The sequence below is a fragment of the Solanum verrucosum genome, unplaced genomic scaffold, assembly GCF_900185275.1.
Source record: "Solanum verrucosum unplaced genomic scaffold, falcon-dt-bn FXZP01000067.1, whole genome shotgun sequence".
Classification (NCBI taxonomy): domain Eukaryota; kingdom Viridiplantae; phylum Streptophyta; class Magnoliopsida; order Solanales; family Solanaceae; genus Solanum; species Solanum verrucosum.
The window spans coordinates 397,736-418,146 of record NW_026020175.1 but is presented as its reverse complement, the minus strand read 5'-3'; the positions used below and the strand labels follow the sequence as shown (position 1 = coordinate 418,146).

Below are 20,411 nucleotides of genomic sequence, written 5' to 3'. Positions count from 1 at the left end.
ATAGACTAGGAGGAGTATATTTGGGGTTTTTTGCTTGTTTAATTATTGATGCATGGTTGGTCACGTGAGGAAGTTATTATTTGATGCAATTATTCGACAAGGTCACACTAATATTTGTGTCTAAGATTTGCCTTCCACACTTTGGACCATCTTTTTCGGATGCTCCCCTTTGTTCACATTTCCTTTTCCAAGTATTCCCCTCAGGATTATCAATACTCCCTTCGTCTCATATTAGACGTTAATTTTATTAAAAATATTTATTTGATATGATTTAATTACTTATTAAATCAGGATAGAGTTTTAAAAAAAAAATTACCCTTACAATTAATATGACTTTGGAAGTTTAAGCAATTTTTAAATTAAAATTTCTTTTTTTTTCAAGAGACTACTTAATATGAATAAATTAGGAAAATTAATCAGCCAATTAATAATTTCTTAATCACCATAAAATAGAAAATGCTTATGTAATATGAACGGAGGGAGTATCATTATTGGGGTAGTCCGACTTGGGAAAGTAACATTTTTGGATTACAATTTTCAGAAAGTCATATGTTACTCTTTTTCTGTCCATTTTTGTTTGTTTAAAATGAATATTTATTTTTATTTGTTTAGTTTTAAAAACTAAAATTTAATTTATTTTTTAATTTTTAATTTATTTTTATTATTAATTATAGTTATTTTTTAAAATATTGAATTTTTATTCTAAAAGAGTGAGATAATGAAATTATCATTATGTTTATTATTCCTTATTTATGTTGAAGCCTGAGGAGAAATTAATATATATATGTAAATCTATCAAGACAAATATAAGGTTTGAATTAAAGTTACTAAGTTTGATCGAATTCATAACCAAAGATATTATCTGGAACTAATTAGTGAAATCTTTATAAAATTATATATATATAAGTTTATAATCATAAATATTCATTTATAATAGGAACACGAAGATCAACCTTTAGGATATTTCAATATCTTATTTATGAATGGTGGTTTGCTCATCCAATAAAATTGTATAAGTATTAAGGAAATTTTGTTAGTTTCATACATTGTGGGGGTTTTACATAAGGCATAAGTCTTTTAACTTGGTTTCAACTAGCATTCATGGCCTCCAGTTTTTTGTGTGCACAAATAGACACTTAAACTTGTATAAAATTTAACAAGTAAACACACATGTCCTACGTAGCATAATACATGTAGGACACCACATAGGACACAAAATTGTCATGTAGGACGCCAGGATGAGTGTGTCTTTTTATACAAGTTTAAGTGTCTACTTGTACACACTCAAAGTTGGAGGGCAGATGTCAACTGAAATCAAGTTAAAGAGCATATTTATGTATGACATAACACATAAATATGTCATTTAACTTGTCCTCAACTTGCATTTATGTCCTCCAATTTTGGGTGTGCACAAATAGACACTTAAACTTGTATAAAGTTGAACAAATAGACACACGCATCTTACGTGGTATCCTACATGGTGTCTTGTGTGTATTATGTCATATAGAACTCATGTGTGTACTTGTTCAAATTTATACAAGTTAAAGTGTCTATTTGTGCACACTCAAAATTGGAGGACATAAATATAAAATGAAACCAAGTTAAAGAGTACATTTATTTATTATGCCTATACAGTAAAACCTCTATTAATTAATATAGGTGGGACCATGAAATTTTATTATTTTATAGAGATATTATTTAATCGATAAATTAATATTTATTAATTTAAAGAATGGTTTGAGATTTAATGAAGGTTAATTTGATTATATCAAAATCATTGTATCTTTCTAATTTATGTATCATATTTATTGATTTCACATATAAAAAAATATTATACATAAAATACAATGAATACATCAAAATCATTATATCTTACTAATTTCAACCTTGTGATGTTGGCATAATAAGAGCTTTCAAGATGTATTATCGTAGGAGATTTTATCGTAGGATATTAGAAGGCTATGAAGTGGGACAAACTGATCCAACATAGATTAATGTTTTGGATGCTATCAATTTTGCAATCCCTGCTTGAACAACAAATGTTCAGCAAGAGACCATAGCAAATTGTTTTTGACATTGTAAAATTCGTTCGGGGGATGCAATCTCAGAGAATTTGAATGAACCCACTTGTGAAAACGTCATTCATGAACTTGAGGTCATGATTAATGATCTCGATTACCACAATAAAATGGATGTCAATAACATGTTGGATTATTCGGGTGAAAGTGATACATGTTCAGAGGTCCAGAGCTTAGAAGAAATTGTGGATACCATCGGAAAAAGCAATGTTGATGATGAAGTTGAAGATGATACTATATCTTTTGAACTAGTTACGCGTATGGAAGTACTTATCACATCTAGAACTCTTCACAATTTTATGGTGCAGTTTAAAAAGACAACACCAGAGCTCTTGGATGCAATAATAAAAGATAGAGATGAGCTTTAACTAGATTTAATCTTTAAGAAAAAATAGAACACAATAGAATCATATTTCACTAAATTTTCTTAGATATATTTGTACTTTTAAAAAAATATTAATATATGATATTAATGGGACCATATATTTATATAAGGGTCTTCTAAAAATATATTATCTTATTATATTATCGAAATTGGTGATTTTTTCCATTGGCCCAAGTCGAAATCGGAAGAAAATATTATTTTAGAGAGATTATTAATTTATAGAGATTTTACTGTATATATTATGTCTTTATATAATCATAAAAATCAAATTCCCCTATAACTTAAAAAAATCCATATAACATGTTGCAATAAAACTTCAACTTCAATAATAATCTGATTCTATATTTCAAACTCTCATTTCATATGTCATGTTTAAATGGCCCTTATTGTACTCATTTTGATCGACCTAAATTAAAGTCGTGACAGTGATGTCGAACTCTTTGGGTCCATTGTCAGAACAGTTGCCCCCATACAGTTGCAAGCAAGCATATTGAAGCTACTGCTTTTCTCTTCCATCAAGCAACTGCCAATACTCTAAATCCCCCTTTATCTTCATCTTCCTTCACAAATTTTTCATCAATGTCAATGTGTTTACAAGCAATCAATCTCAACACTTTCACTCATCAATCTCGAACTCGAATCCCGGTACATAATCGAACTCTCGTCAATGTCAACTCTCACTTACGAATTTCACCAATCTGGAATATTCGCAAGGGAATAATCACTGCTTGCTCAGCTCCCAGCCAAGAAATTTTGCAGCAAAAACTGTCTGATGAAAATGAGACTAGTAGTAGTGATGCAGAAAGCTCAGATTCAGTGGAAAATGAACAACAAGTGGTGGTGGAATTTTCTGCGAATGAAAGCATTTGGAATCAAACGGTGGAGATTATCAAGTTTTCAGGGCCAGCAGTTGGGCTTTGGTTATCCGGACCTTTGATGAGTCTTATTGATACGGCTGTTGTTGGTCAAGGAAGTTCAATTGAACTTGCTGCTCTAGGTACTTTAGAAATCAAAAGCTTATAGTACTCGTTTATACTAAATCAAACTAATTCGGGTTCTGCTTAATCAGGCCAACTAATATTAAGTTTGGTTTAGTCATTGATTTTGGAATTGAACCTGAAACTTGAAAATTTTGATTGAAGTTGTGATTTTCGGAATTTGAAGTCATATTTGGAAATGTCTTTTAATTGCAAATAATTGAAGTTTTGTGAGCGGAAGTCCCAAATACTGGTTTGAGCTAGCTAGTTTTAGGGAACTTGAAAATATTTGAAGCTGATCAAATTTCATTGCCAGAAATTTTTTCCAAAACTACTCCTAAAATTTGTGGCCAAATGCTAGCTTAGAGTATTCATCATATTAGAGCCCGAATTTAGCTAATTGAAAGTAGCTGATAAGCATGAAAAGTAATTTTAAGTGATGAAGCTAACTTTAGGACTATTTCTTTCTTGTGGGATCTAATTAGTAGTTCAGTTGGTTGGTTGGCTACATGAACTTTCACCTACCTTGTTGTTAGGGTTCGATTCCCCACTTTATAATCCCTCTTCCATTTCGAGACTATTTCTTTAATTTCTTCTTTAAGCTCACATAAGCAAAGTTGCTGTTTTATACTCATTTCTGCTAATGGTTCAGCTTAAACTTTTTCATTGGCAGGTCCTGGAACAGTCTTTTGTGATAACACAAGCTATATTTTTATGTTCCTTTCAATAGCCACTTCGAATTTAGTTGCTACTTCACTTGCAAGGCAGGTAACTTTTTTGAGAATTGCCGTTGTACTACTTCTTAATGGCTGATTTATTTACCATATTATGAGCATCATCTTGGTTCTGGCGCAGGACAAAGATCAAGTGCAGCATCAGATATCTATCTTGATTTTCCTAGGGTTGGTCTTTGGTGTTCTAATGTTTTTCTGTACGAGATTATTTGGTATTCGTGCACTAACTTGTAAGCAATTCTCATACTTTGTTCTACTGGTGGATGTATCAAGTGCGAGATTGAAAATCTCTAGTCTCCTTTTTTTCCCTCAATAGTGTCATATTTTACTTAACAATTAATGGTTTTATTTGTCTGACTTTCAGCTTTTACAGGAGCCAAGAATATAGAAATTATAAACTCAGCAAACACTTATATCCAGGTTATACTTCTGTTCATAGTTTGCTTGTTCTGAGGATCTTTTACTCTTTCTTTATTCCTTTTAGCATCATCGTGTTACTTGAGGAACACAGATGCTTTTTCTGTGTTTTAGTTGGTCAGAGCAAAGGATTTGTTGTTGGTCAATTCGATACATCTATATAGGGTCCAAACTATATCCAATATTTGAACAGTGTCCAGTTCCTTAAATCATCAAATGACACAGATATGGAGTCCAGTAGCATAGATGGAGAATTTGCCCCTGAAAAATGTGAATTTTTTGCTCCAAAGAGAAGAATAACTTGGTGGAGCTGGAGAGTTGAGAGTAAATTGAATGATTGATTAAAAATTGTTTCTTAATATTCTTCTTGTTAAGCGTTGGGGTTTTATCTGTCCTAGTGGATACTTGCAGATAGATACATAGAGTCATTGGATAAATATTGTCAATTTATCTGCTGTAGAAGGCATATAAACTTGGGTACCGAAAAATGCAGTATCAATTTCTAGTATAATCAAGTTATATTATTGTGATGCTTGGTGTATTTAAGCTTCACTTCAACTGAATGGTAGATATTATGGTTATAGATTCGAGGCTTGGCATGGCCAGCACTGCTGGTTGGTTGGGTTGCCCAAAGTGCAAGGTACAATTTACCTATCCTCAAATATCTTGTAACATATTAATATTTTCCTTTACTAGTTGCCTCTTACTGATCTGGAGGTCTCTGTTATTCTATTACATCTCGTTCTTTCTTATTAGAAGCTTTGTTTAGATTGAAATACTAACATATGTCTCAGGTTTGATTGTTTATCACTTTCTATGTTTTTATGTAAGCTAATTCATATGTCCATCATTTATCAAGGTTCACTGTTCTCTACTTCGTGTTTTGCTGCATGTTCATGTTGACTATGTAGGAGATCATTTGTTGCATATGTTAATCACTCCTCTCTTTTTTCTCACCAAATTTCATATTTTTATTGAGTTGTATATATTGAGAATGAGTTGCGCTTGAAGACAGCACTAATTCCAGCTTTAATAGGAGATCTTTAACTCGCATGAATAGCTTGTCCACCAGCTCCACTTAGTTGCTGCCCTATAATTTTCCCTTGAATCAAATTAGCAAGGATGAGTAAGACAAAGGTGGAATTTTGTGATCTTTGTCATTTCAAGACTAATTAAGATTCTTGATTTCATGTATAGATAACAAAGCAAAGGTTGTTGATGGGTCTGAGAGAGACCTTTCCATAATCTGTTTCCAGCTAGAAGAGATATCCTTCTTTTTGCAGTAATATGATATGTACATTGTTCGTCTCGAAAAAGCGATGGTAGGCTTGTATTTAGGTCACTTTTGAGGTGAAGATAGTTTATGTTGTTCTGACAGTATGTCTTACTTAGTTTAGATACTTACATTACTTGATCCGTCTTGCCACTTTGTGATATATATTTATTGCTCATCAATGTGCAGTCTAGGCATGAAAGATTCATGGGGACCTTTAAAGGCTTTGGCAGTTGCTACTGTTATTAATGGCGTTGGCGACTTAGTCTTGTGCAGAGTCTTCAGTTATGGTATTGCTGGAGCGGCATGGGCAACAATGGTGTCCCAAGTAAACCACTCATTCCTACCAAGTCCTTTATTTTATCCCTAAAATATTTGATGTGTTCTTCATCACTCTATCTCTTCTATCTCCATTTTCACACATGCTAGAATAACCTTCCTAGCTTGGTAACATCATTTTAGGTTGTTGCAGCGTATATGATGATTGAAGCACTGAACAATAAAGGCTATAAGGGTTTTGCTATCTCTATTCCATCAACAGATGAACTTCTGCAGATATTCACGATTGCCGGCCCCGTGTTTCTAACAATGATGTCAAAGGTTTGTGTGAATTGACCACATTCTCATTTGGTGCCAAAACATATTTTATGACGACATCTGATATTATGCTGAACTACAGGTCGCATTCTACTCTCTACTGGTCTATTTTGCTACCTCCATGGGCACACAGACGATTGCTGCTCATCAGGTATGACAATTAACACATAATATTCTTTTGCAGTATTATTCTCAAATGTACTTTATTTCTTCATATTCCCATAAACGGTGCATAGATATGACCATTAACATATTGCCTTTTTATATAGGTCATGGTACAACTATTCATGATCTGTGCAGTATGGGGTGAGCCTCTCTCGCAAACAGCACAGTCATTTATGCCCGAATTGTTATATGGAGTCAACCGAAATTTGTCAAAGGTTATAATCTTATTTTGGTAAAAATCACAACATCCTGCATGGTTCATACTACCATAATAGGTTTTGGCATCCATCTCCGTAAATTTTGAATATGGTTCCCACATCCATCATAATTCATTGGAGAATCAAATTCTTTTAGTACAGTGTTCTGTCATCATTCCTTATTACAGTGCTCTATAAGATGAATATTTCGAATCAGGCCCGAATGCTGCTGAAGTCCCTAGTAATTGTTGGAGCATCATCCGGAACGATATTGGCATCTGTTGCAGCATCAATTCCATGGTTATTCCCCAAAGTCTTTTCATCTGATCCTCAGGTCATACGTGAGGTAATTAGTTCTATAATATCCTCACATTTCTTTTCAGTTCATGACATAGCATTCTAGACATGAAATAGATGATATTTGACACATTTTGCATTTGTAAGGATGTTCATCCTCTTCCACGTACTTACCAGAATAATACAGAAGCAAATAGAGAAATGATTAACAAACATGTTCACAAACAATGATTGAACAAAAGAAAAAAGGCGAAAGGAAATGAGTTAGTTATTTTCTCTGTTATACTTGCTAGTTATTGTGAATGCCTGATCATGAATGGATTATTTATGTCTACTGTGTAATGCTGCACCTTTTAATTACCCCTTTATCTTTCGTCCTTTTTATGTTTAATAATGAATAGGATAAACGCATAAGCTCAAAATTAGGTAGCATTAAACTTATTAGTCTGAAGCCTAATTGATACAATCAGAAGGTGATGGAAGGGTATTGAGCTCTTGTGTTCTTCACATGATTCAAAAATATGATTGTCTGGTTCTCATGAGAATTTATCTCTTTTCTATGGATGCAGATGCAAAAAATATTGCTGCCATACTTTATAGCCCTATTTGTGACACCCAGCATTCTTAGTCTTGAGGGAACTCTGTTGGTATGTTTCATACTTACTGTCAAGACTTTCTTTACTCGTTATTTCGATGTCTTAAGCATGTTAATCAAACAAATGATAGTTTTTTCTGTTCATATGATCATACCTATTTTGTGCTTGTAAGAAGATGCTGCATTTCAAGTTTATCGAGGGTAAAGATCATCTTCCTTCACAAGCAGAACTAGGATTTAAGTTGATAGGACGAGATGTATCTTTCATTCTTTGAGGGTTTCATTCATTTATATTTTACAAAATCATAATGAATACTTAACACATTTTTTTTCGCCAGAAAACTATATAATGAGCAGACTATTAGGCAACTTCGGCAAAAATGTAACTATGTGAACACTAATCCAACAAGCTAAAGAGAAGCTCTACTATAAAGTTAAGTGATAAGCTCGGTTGTGTAGGTATTATGTAGAGATTGTGTGTGAGAGTGAGTGAGTGAGTGAGTGAGTGAGTGAGTGAGTGAGAGTGAGGGAGGAAAGGGGGAGGGAGATGATGTGCTACTTGTTAATTCTTCCATCCACTTTTACTTGTCCACCATATTAAAAGTAGATGATCACTTTAACTTGTCTAGTTTAGAAAACTAAGAGATAATTACCATTTTTATACCTATTTTGCCCTTATTATTAAATACTAATTATTTTCAATATTCATTTCCCAACATTTTGGATTTATACTAGATGACTTGTAATAATTAGGGGTGATATAGAAAATTATCATTTTATTTATTGTTTTTTTAAGCAATGTGCCAATTCAAACATGGACGGAGGGAGTATTTGCTTGCATTTAACCAAAGCTTCTACTAAAAAGATTTGATTTTGAAGTTCTAGGTTTCTGTATCGGCTGTCTTACCTTATCCAAAATGTCAATAACATTTAAGCATTATTTGATCTCCAATTTGATTGTGGATATATTTACAAATATTTTATTCCTTTCATCAAAACAACGGGAAAAAATAAGAAACATATAAAGTAATAGCTAGAATGCTCTATAGAAATTCTTTTCTTGAAGTTCCTTTTGTATATGTAGTAATTTATGTTTCTTTGCCTAGAAAAGAGTAACAGCTTTCTCTATGTTTTACTTGCAAATAGCTTTTGAGATCATTATCATTTCCTACTTGTAGTTTTTCTGTTGCAATTCTAGCACATGCATCAATTTTTTCCTTTTGTTTATTATTATGTTTTGAGAAGCCTTTTATCTTCAACATCATGATGTTTCGATATCTATTAATTCAGGCTGGACGAGACTTGAAATTCATAAGCCTATCAATGAGCTCGATATTTGTTTTGTCTTCTATTCTCCTCATGGTACGTTCAATTTCGTTTCAAACTTCATGGTGTATTGGCAAATCAAATTCTTTAAGCCTTGGACTGCCATTTTTCCTGCACTAGACCTTCATATCTCGAATTTAATCTCTTTTATTTTTATCCCTTTCCCTTTATACAATCCGTTGTGAAGTAAAACTATCTAAGCAAACATATGCACTGAAGATGAAACATGTATTTACATAATCATATCACTTATAAGGCAAATACCGGTAAATTGTCATGATAATTAAGCATTAATTAGTAATAATATGATAAAAACGATTTCTGGCCTGTTAAAATAGGCTAAAATACATGGATTGTATAAAGATCTTTAAACCGGAAGGATTATGAGACTAAATTTATCCTATGTTTGGTTAGAGGTATTTGCTAAAATTGTTATATTTTTATCTAACAATCTAATGAGTATAACTTTTTTCATATAGAAGGTGGATAAATTATCAAGGTCATAGTCCTAGTTTAAATTCAAGATTTAAACTCTACGAGTTCAACTTTCAAGATTTTTAGTATTAAATTCATTATATTTCTTAAGTCATGGATTCATCATTCATGTATATTATTTGTTGTAATTTTAACGAATGTTTACACAAAAATCTATGTTGCATCCGCCCCTGCCTGGGATATCCTTATTTTGTTCAAACGACTCCTAAGTGTATATAACTTAAACCATTTCATTGTTTTAATATTCCCACTTAATTGTTTGTTTGAACCAGCTACTAAGCAGTAAAGGACTTGGTTTATCTGGATGCTGGTTTGCCCTTGTTGTATTCCAATGGGTAAATTTCATGACACTCAACAAACTTTTATGCATTCTTTTTCTTTGTAAAATCGACTGATCGATGCCCTTGTTGCCCAGGCTCGATTTTTCATGGCTCTACGAAGGCTCACCTTGTCAAATGGCATACTCTATTCAGAAGAAGCAACACAGAATGAGTTACAGAAGCTGAAAGCTGTATAGGTTTCTCATTTTCTTACAACAGAAAGAAAAAAAATGGAAATCAGATGGGATACAAGTCTGCCCATGGGTATATAATGTATACCACAAATTTGATAACCATTAAGTGGTAATATTAGCATACTTTTGTTTTTTTTTTGTCCGGAGAAGGGTCTAACATGCCCCTCTGCTTATAGGAGATAGCAAGTGCCTTGTAGAATTAGTATTTAATCATTTTTTCCAATGATCTTTCTTACTAATACACTTTTAAAGTGCTAATATGAAATGTAGTAGTCTTGTGTGCGTGTTTGTGTTACACTTGCCTCCTCTTGAGCCAGAGGTCGGTAAGATATTATGGGAAGTTGCAATGATAATTAATATTATTTAAATAATTGAATTTAAAAAATTAATAGTATAATATTTGAATTAAAATTATTAAATTCGATTAATTCGTACCTAGTTTCTAAATCCGGCCCCAACCATTTGGCAAGTCACGTGAGATGAAAAGTGAACAGTACGAAACTACTGACACATAACTACTACAATGATGGCTTTAACAAGAATCATATGAAAAAATATGGGAATTGGCAAGAATAGGAGATATGAGTATTGAAGGTTGCATGTGAACCACAGCTCATGACTTAAAATTATAACATTGGCAATCATCAATATTGCTTTGAAGGACCACATGTTTGGGGGGGGGGGGGGGGAGGGAACCATGTGCAATCAAACTTATTAAAAACCTTAGGTGATATTTCTATTGGTTGGGGGCGAAATCAAGATTTTAACTTAAATGGGCTTTTGAATTGAATGATTACGGGATAAACAATGAGATAAAGGAGAGCATTAATTTAGACAAATCAACAAAAAAATTTTTTATCAAAACTAAGGAATTACGTTGCTCGAAAACATTCGATATTGACCACACTGAGAGATACGATAATTGAATTTATAGTTTGTTTCATAAGTTAGTGGATTGTAATTTAATATTTTAATATATTTAATAAATTTTATAATATTAAATATAAGTAAAAATATTTAATATTATAGCTCCGTCCCTATTTATTTGCCTAAGCTTTAATTGGTAAGTGGAGCTATTGGCTATTTATACTAATAGAGGTACCAAGGTAGCATTAAGGTGCATGCAAATTGATGTTAATAGGTTATAGGGGGGAATTTATAGCGCAATTACACGTGAATTTATTGGCTTTCCATCGATATTTTATGTATAATTTGTTTGAATTGAGCTAATATATTATATGTTTACTTCCATGCTTCAAAAAGATTTAATAATGCACTTGATTTAATATTGATTTATTTATTTATTTTTAAAAAAATAGAAATCAATTCTCACTTAATAATACTCCCTCTGTCCCAATTTATGTGACTTACTTTTATTTTTGGTCAGTCCCAAAAAGAATGACACATTTCTATATTAAGTAACAATTTGACTATAAAATGTCTATTTTACCCTTAATGAAATGATTTACAGCCACACAAATTTCTATCATTCATTTTGGACCACAAGTTTTAAAAGTCTTCCTTTCTTTCTTAAACTCCGTGCCGAGTCAAAGTACCTCACATAAAATGGGACGGAGGGAGTAATAGTTAAGTAATACTTTGGGGGTAAAAGAGAGAAGCTCAACATATCAATTCTTGGCTTCTACTCAAATCACATAGAGCACAAGTTTTCAGGAAGTGTTAGAGTAGATTAAAGTCGAATGAATTGTGGTATGATTATATGGACGTATATAATTTTTTCTCATGAACTAACTTTTGAGATTGAGTTAGAATGTAATATTTATATACGATGTGGTGCGAAGAGCTATTAGAGTGGTCAGATTAAAGTCGAACTGTGATTAAAAAATAAATTAATGATTTGCTTATATGAACTTGAATTAGCTTTTAAGATTAAATTAGTCTAATGTGTCACATTTTTACCCCTTCTTTTGTCCACTCAACTTTATTGGGTGTAGTGTGTTTTTGAACTTTGATTTAATCAAAGAAGATAAACTATATATATATATATATATATATATATATATATATATATATATATATATCCATTCTCTTTTTTCTATTCATTAATTAATCCATGGACATTTCTTGATATAGAATAATATTTTAATCCATATCCTTTTTTAGAGTCTAGATTTAGTTGAGACTTTCCCTTCTTGATTGCCTTGTCAAGTGTTTAACTAAAACTTACTCCACATCTTCTTTATCTTTATATTTTTGTTTAATGGCCCAGTTGGAATTAGGTGCAAAGATAGGTTAGCAAGACAAAGACCTTTCATCCATTTTTCTCTGCATTTTGTTTTGTCACATATATATAACTGTATGCCAGACCCCTTCTTTTATTGACACAATTCAGATTTGTAAGCAGCTATGTCCTAAATTTGATATTTATTTTGTATAGTTTTAAAACAATAATATAAACCTCTGACACTTTGTTTGGATGGTTGTCGCGTATTGTTTTTCATAATGTATCGTATTGTATTGTATTGTGTTGTATTGTATCGTACTGTATTGTTTTAATGAACACGATAGATTGTATCGTTATCCGTCGTTATCCATAATTTGAGTGATAAACCTACAAGAAAAGAAGGGTACAGCCGTACGGGTTAGAATTATTATGAAAAGGTAGGATAAAAGATGAAATATGATAAATATAAATAATAAATAATGATAAAATGAGAAGAAACTATCAAGGGAACGACGTGATCACATCCATTCGATCGTTACTTAAAATGAGTCTTTTCGTCGTTACCCAACAATGAATTTAAGTGATACAATACAATAAAATTTAAGTAACAATCAAAACAAACAATGTATTTAAACTAACCATACAATACAACGGGTAACAACCCACAACCCTCCAAACATGGTGTAACTAGGCTCTAATACATGTACATGTTGTTTCCTAGAAAAATTGTTATATATGTAAGGAAAATCTTTTGTCAAGCCGTTATAGATGACACACTCTCCTAATTAAAGGGTGTTTCGATTTTTGCGCTTAATTTTATAGGAGGATTGATGCTTTTAAATGAGTTAAGCATAGTACTTATACAACCCCTTAAACTTGATTTCAACTATCATTTTGACACCTCAACGTAAGTGTTTTCCTATTGAACACACGAATTACACCTCAATCGTCTCTATTTTAAAACCCCTCATATACTTATCGAGTCAAAAATTTATACTCATTTATCAGGTCATAAATACTTGTGCTTAATAGTAGTACGTAATTGAAGTGTTCAATAGAAACAAACTTAATTATAGGAATGTCAAAATGATATTTGAAGCCAAGTTTAAGGGATCGTATAAGTATTTAGCCAATCAATTAAGTAAAGAGTATAGTAGCATTCATTAGTATATTACTTGTGTGTTGTGCGATGAGTACTACAACAATTGTTTAATTAGGAGAAATCATTTATTATTTTCTTGTGTTTCTTTATTGGATATATATATATATATATATATATATATATATATATATATATATTAAGTAGTCTTTATCACTACCAAAGTATTTGAAGAAATATTCTGCCAACTACAAAAACACATGCTTGGAATCAAGGTGCATCATCTTGATTCTTAGTCACCGCATGATGATTATGTCACCAGTACCTTAAATAATTGATGCAACTTAACCACATGCTTTGTTTTTTTTTCTTGATTTTCCATTTAGATTCGCGAAAGTTAAATATTGGGATAAAACGCTTCCTCACAAGTCACAAAGGCAATTTTTTACTCAAGAAATTCAAATTTGAGACCTTTGATTAAAGATGAATAAGCATTTACTATTCTACTTCAATCCTTGTTGGTCACATATTTTCTTTCATTTACTGTTCATCTATTCATGTCACTGACAAAATTTAACATTCTAACCGGGTACAATTATAATTTATGAGAAAAGGATATGATATATCTCTTATTTTTGTGACGCAAAACTGATATATTTATTATTATAAAAGTGACTTACATATATTCTTATTATTGCACAAATAGTAAAAATATATCTTTAAATTACAAAATTAAAAAATATATTAGCTCTATATCACAAAAATTATAAATCAGGTTCATCATCTTTTTTTCTTTTTTTAATGATCAAATGATATTTAGAAGTTTGGGTGTTTTAAACGTAGATGCAATATTTAACATTCGATTCCACTTTATTTCTCTTCTCTCAATTTTCTTCAAATTCTTGTTTGGATTGGGAATACATGAGACATGCAAGATTTAATTAATCAAAGGAAGTCCCTAATAATGATTAGAAATGCACTATGTATTTAGTTGCAAAATTTATTGTAATTCCACAATCTTAGCAGCATACTTTCTCCATTCTCATATTAGATGGACATCTTACTAAAAATGTTATTTTATATTATTTTATCACTTATTAAATCAAGATGTAATTAATTAAAAAAATTCATTTTACCCCTATAATTAACAATACTAGCTATTTTTATACTGTGTATATTTTTTAAAACTTATTTTTATGTGCACGATGTGAACAAAGGAAAAAAATAGTAAAAAATAATCAATATACTAATGATTTTTCAATCATTGTATAAAATAAAAAGCGTCCATGGGTTACACTAAATATGTCTTGTACATAAATATAGTAGCAATTCTCTCATCTAGGGGTGCGCATCGGTCGGTTCGGTTCGGTTTTAGGTGTTATTGGTTCGGTTTATCGGTTTTCGGTTTGTAAATACTTCAAACCGATAACCAAACCAATAACATATTTCTTATCGGTTTTTGGTTAATCGGTTTATGGTACTTAACGGTTCGATTTTCGGTTTAACCAATAAGAAAATACTCATATATATTATATACACGATAAGAAAATTTTCAAATAAACCATATGATTTTTCCAGCATTTGGCATGAAAGTAATAATTATAAAAGTAACAATCATTTTTCTTGCAAGTTTAGACACTAGACACATTCAAAGGAAAAAGTGTGAAAGTAACAATCTATTAACCATTAACAATAAGACTAGTAAATTTAGTATAGTCTTATTGGGTTATTGGTTTAACCATTAACAAAAATTATAAAACCGGAAACCGAACCAATAACCCAATAAAAAATTTTGCAAAACCGTTTAAAAACCGTTAGCCCAATAACCCAATATCAATAAACCAATAGTGTTTTTTTCGGTTCGGTTTATTGGTTAAATCGGTTTTTGCACACCCCTACTCTCATCCTCCTTTTTTTTTTCCTTCACTACATTTAATGTACAATTATTTTTTTATTGATAAATAATTTTTAAGATGGAAGTTTGACTGAGAGGATAACGTTACAGTAAAAATAACTTTTAGCGGTAGAGAAAATTTCATAGAGTGTTAAAACTTTTATTGGCGTTAGTTAATTGTCATTGGATTCAATTTTCCTATAAACCTTAGGGCATTTACAAAAAAATGTTAATTATCTCTAAAAATATACTATATTTAACGATAATTAAATTATTATCATTAATTAATTACCGCTATATTTTTATTTTTATTTTTGTTTTTGTTTTTGTTTTCGTTTTCGTGAAGTTACTATGGGGAAAAGCAAAGTCCAATTAGGAAACCACTAAATTTGGACTTCCAATTGGAAATTATATAGTAACGTCACTTTTCATTATTTTGTCCTATAAGGAGGAGTCACTTTTCTATGGGCATTATTTTGCCTATTTTGTAATTTTTCGACACATAACTAATTTGACATTTGTATCACTTTTCCACATACATGAATTTAATTTATCCCCACACTAAAAATGTGAAATTAATTAATGGTCTAATTCATCGATGATCCCTTAAAGTTGATACAATATTTTTTTTAGACACCTTAACTGAATGATGTTCATTTTAAACACTTCATGTAGTGTCTCACTCTATCATTTTGACACTTCTTGCTTACATGGCATAATGAGTGTGATACACTCATTGACCAGCGCATGAAATGGTTGTTTAAGTTAATTTTTAATTATTTTTTTCTTCTTCTTCCCCATTTTGGACCACCATTTTGCCCAAGTTAAATTTCATCCATTATAAATAAAGATTTCAACAAAAATGATAGAAAATGTTTTTAGAATTTAAAAATAAACCCATTCATTAATTTCTTCTTGGAAGAATTTAATATTAATTTCTGTAAACTAAGCTAAAAATTTCTTTCAACTAGCAATGGTGTGCAGATGTGGGGTGGGGAGGTTTTTATTTTTGGAAATGTAAATTTCAAATGGTGCACGGTACTACAGTAGGGTATTTTCGAGCGCTTTGGAAAAGACGATCGTTGGGGTCGGGGGGACGGGGGTGGGTTCTTTTATTTTTTTTATTTTTTAAATTTTGTAATTATTTGGAAAAAATATTATGTGTCATTAATTCATTGGTCAGTTTTTATTTTTATTCAAAATTAATTATTTAATTACTTTTGATACAAATGACAAACGTCCTCGTTTAATTGGTCACTTTACATGTCATTCGCGAGTGTAACACACACACATTATATATATTTGCTGATATTAAAAAAGGTGTCAAAATGACATAGCGGGACCCTACATGAGGTGACTAAAATGAATATCGCCTAGTTAAGGTGTATAAGTGAAACATCGTGCCAACTTTAGGGGGTCACCGATGGATTAGACCTTAATTAATCCCAACACTAAAAATAAAACTGGGCTAGTATGATTTTGCCATTAGTGTCAACATGTAAATACCCTTTTGTCTAATAAGAGTTGTCCATCGGGATGTTTACGGGTCGATTTGTGTTGGTTATTGGTCAAAATCAAAAATCAAATCAATTTAATCGGTTTTAAAAGTATCAAAATCAAATCAAATATAATATATATTTATTGGCTTGGTTTTTATTGGTTTCGATTCGGTTATTAACCATACACAAAAATAAAAGAAATAATTCATTCAAAATGTGAAAAAAGTGGCAATAATCCACTAAAAACGAAAGATAATTAGAATGATTGTCATTACAGAAAAGCTTCAAATTAACTATTTTGGCCTAAAAGGTAGAGACAGTGACATTTTCAATCTTATGAAAAATTGTCATAAACACTTATATATATGAACGTTGAAATCATTTAGATAAATATTCTCACTATGGGCATTTTTGCTTTCATAAGTAACTTATAATTTTTTTGTATGAAAAAAAATATAAGATCTTTAAAATTAATTATAAAAATAATATATTATGTACATATAATAATAAAATATATGTATATAATTTTTCGATTCAGTTTGATTATTTCTTCAAACTTTTTCGAACAAAATCATAACCAAACCAAATAAAATTGATCGCTTATTTAATTTAGCGGCAATTATCCAAAAAAATTACTTATCTATGAATAAGTTGACGATGAAGTTAGCATACAATTTCAACTTCTTCTTTTTTGTAGTGCCTACTAAAGAATTATATGATAAATTTATTATTGTTTATAGAGTTAAATAATTGTTTCATCAGATTTCTTAATAATCTTGAGTTCACTTTATAATTATGATTAAATCAGCGTAGAAATCATCACTAAATGATTATTAATGTAAAGTATTTACTACTAATCTGTTTGACCTAGTGATGATTACATATAGTTAATAGTACTCATGTTCTTTAAAGGACAGGACTGGCAAACACTTGAATAGAGCCTTTTAACGGACATACATACCTAATTTATATTTTAAATTAACGAAATTGTAGAAAATCCTCTTTAAAATTAAATAATTTCGTTGAGTATGATGGTATGTGTGATATAAAATATTTATTGTATTAAAAATATTTATGAACTTGATTACTGCAATTGCTCAGAAAATCTATGTTATTATATCAGAAGAATAACGACTATACCAATTCGATGTACTCTCTAAAAAAATAGTATTTCATTGAAACATACATTTTAATTGAATTATAAGAATAAATTACAATCCATTATCCTAATATCATGATTCAATCAATTTTTATGATTTGAGATACTATTCAAAGTCCAAATGATATGATTGCTTCACTTCATATTTTATATAAATCAATTTCTATGTCATCTTCAAGTGATCGAAGACTTTTTCTAAGAGGTGGATGTTCCTTGATAGTCAAGCATATTATATATGATGGATATGAGAGGATCAGGCAAGTGAATAAGTATTATTAGGACATGTTACTTTTGTGAGAGTCTTAAGGAAACTACCTAAACGATCTTTGAAAGGCGTAAGAGAGACCAGGAAGGACAAATCAAAGAGAAAGGTGGTTCATAGATCAGTATAAGTATGAACTTCAGTGTGAAGTGGCCAGGTACACTCATTCTAGAGGAAGGCATTCGTGTTTGATTGCTTGCTTAGCTTCTATATCCCTCGCTCGATAGATCTTATTTGTTGTAGAATGAATTCCTTATTGCTCTAAACGAGCTACACGACTCATGTAGCCTGTTCCAGAACCTCCACTTCCTAAAGTGGATGTTTAAATTGACTTATTTTTAGTGATTTATGGCTTTTAAATTATTTCTAATTTTAAAAATATTGATAAAAAATACTTTTCAAGGATGAAAAAAAAAACAAAATATATACATGGATCAAAGGAAAAAAGATAATGCAAAAATAATGCATGCATTAACTTTGTGTATTAGTTATACCTTATTTGGTATACTTTTTCATGATATGTATAACTAATGGAAGCAGTAGTTATACACTCTATTGTGTATTATGGAGTGTAATACTAATACCATGGATCTCTAGGTATTAGTAATACAAAAGATTTTAATACTTGCATTAGATTAACTAATGACAAAACTACCCTCTAAGCCTTTATTAAAACATTTTTCAATACATTTCCACGGTAAAGTAATGCTATTCTCAAAACGTAAACTTTGAAAATTGCAGTAAAAAGCATATAGATTATTACATTTGTTAAGATTTTTGATATAGAGAACTTTTCTCAAAACGTAAGCTTTGTAAATTGCAGTAAAAAGCATATAGATTATTGCATTTGTTAAGAGTTTTGATACAAAGAACTTTTTTTTAATAAAATATTTTTGAAAAATAAAAAAGTGTTGCTGCTCTCTGTGTATTTCAAAGTCAAAACACAATTGACAAAGGGGGTTATAAAGGGGCACAATACAATAGAGCAACTCCTTCTAGAAATAATAATAATAATAATAATAATAATAATAATAATAATAATGATAATGATAATGATAATGATAATAATAATAATAATAATAATTATTATTATTATTATCATTATTATTATAATTGCTTCTACGGAACGAGTTGATAAAAAATGAGTATTGAGAACTTGAAATAACTAGTTTGGTGGTGGTAGACTTTGAGGCAAGGTGAGGGTTAAACGATGAGGTATTCAAAGGACTTGAATTACTAACGTTAAATGATTATCTTGGGGGAAAATGCATAAGTACCCCTCCAACCTATGCCCGAAATCTCAGAGACACACCTAACCTTTACTAAGGTCCTATTATCCCCCTGAAATTATTTTATATATAATTTGCTGCCCCTTTTCGGCCTGCATGGCACTATCGTGTGGGCCTAGCGCATGTTGACAATTTTTTCAAGGATAGTGCCACGTAGGCCGAAAAGGGGTAGAAAATTATATAAAATAAGTTCGGGGGGTAATAGGACCTTAGTAAAGGTTATGTGTGTCTCAGAGATTTTGGACATAGGTTGGGGGGTACTTGTGCATTTTCCCATTATCTTGGAGGGTAATTATAAGTTTCAATTTATTTTTATTACACTTTTGACATACTTCCAATCTTAGAGTGTGATGAGTAGAATTATTACAATAAGTTATTGATTTTGTGACTCGAATCCGTAATTTATAGATATCATAGAGAACTTTATCATTATTCAAGTGCTTCTCTGAATCCTTTCAATGTCAATATGTGGTGCACGCACACAAATAACAATATAAGTTTGAGTTTTAAATAAATCTCTTTGCCAACTTTTCTCAAAAACATTTTAAAGTAGTACTAAAAACTATTTATTTTATTTTTGGGGGAAAAAGAAGAGCTAATGATGTTTAGCAAAGTATTTTATTGTGATTGTTTTATTAAAGAACCATGTTGCAAAAGAAAGTACATAGAATAAAAAAATATGGGGATATTTTTGTAAACAAATATTTTTTTATTAGACTTTATTCAAGGCTTGCTATTTCCAATACATCAAACCAAACAATGTATAAGAAATAATACAAGCACAATTAATGCAAGCATTACTAATACTTGCATTACTAATGCATGCATTACTAATACATCATATTCTACATTATTCTTATACACTCTATCAAACGACCCTTAGGAATCAATTTTATCAATAATTATTTTTTTTAAAAAAACAAAAAAGAATGAATGAAGAAAGGCCCCATTACCACTAAAGCAAAAAATACTTG

General features: G+C 30.7%; 1 protein-coding gene and 1 pseudogene across 1 annotated transcript; both read left to right on the top strand.

The window, feature by feature from the left end:
* Positions 1-1,888: 1,888 nt before the first annotated feature.
* LOC125828881 (uncharacterized) lies at positions 1,889-2,446 on the top strand (annotated as a pseudogene).
* A 563-nt stretch (positions 2,447-3,009) lies between these two features.
* On the top strand, positions 3,010-10,077 carry LOC125828879 (protein DETOXIFICATION 46, chloroplastic-like). The gene is made up of 14 exons (XM_049508198.1): positions 3,010-3,460; positions 4,114-4,208; positions 4,296-4,404; positions 4,539-4,594; positions 5,176-5,231; positions 6,054-6,192; positions 6,327-6,464; positions 6,544-6,612; positions 6,731-6,841; positions 7,041-7,169; positions 7,690-7,767; positions 9,006-9,077; positions 9,809-9,871; positions 9,952-10,077. The coding sequence occupies exons 1-14, from the start codon at positions 3,043-3,045 to the stop codon at positions 10,051-10,053; spliced, it is 1,635 nt and encodes a 544-aa protein (XP_049364155.1). The 5' UTR covers positions 3,010-3,042; the 3' UTR covers positions 10,054-10,077.
* Positions 10,078-20,411: the final 10,334 nt, after the last annotated feature.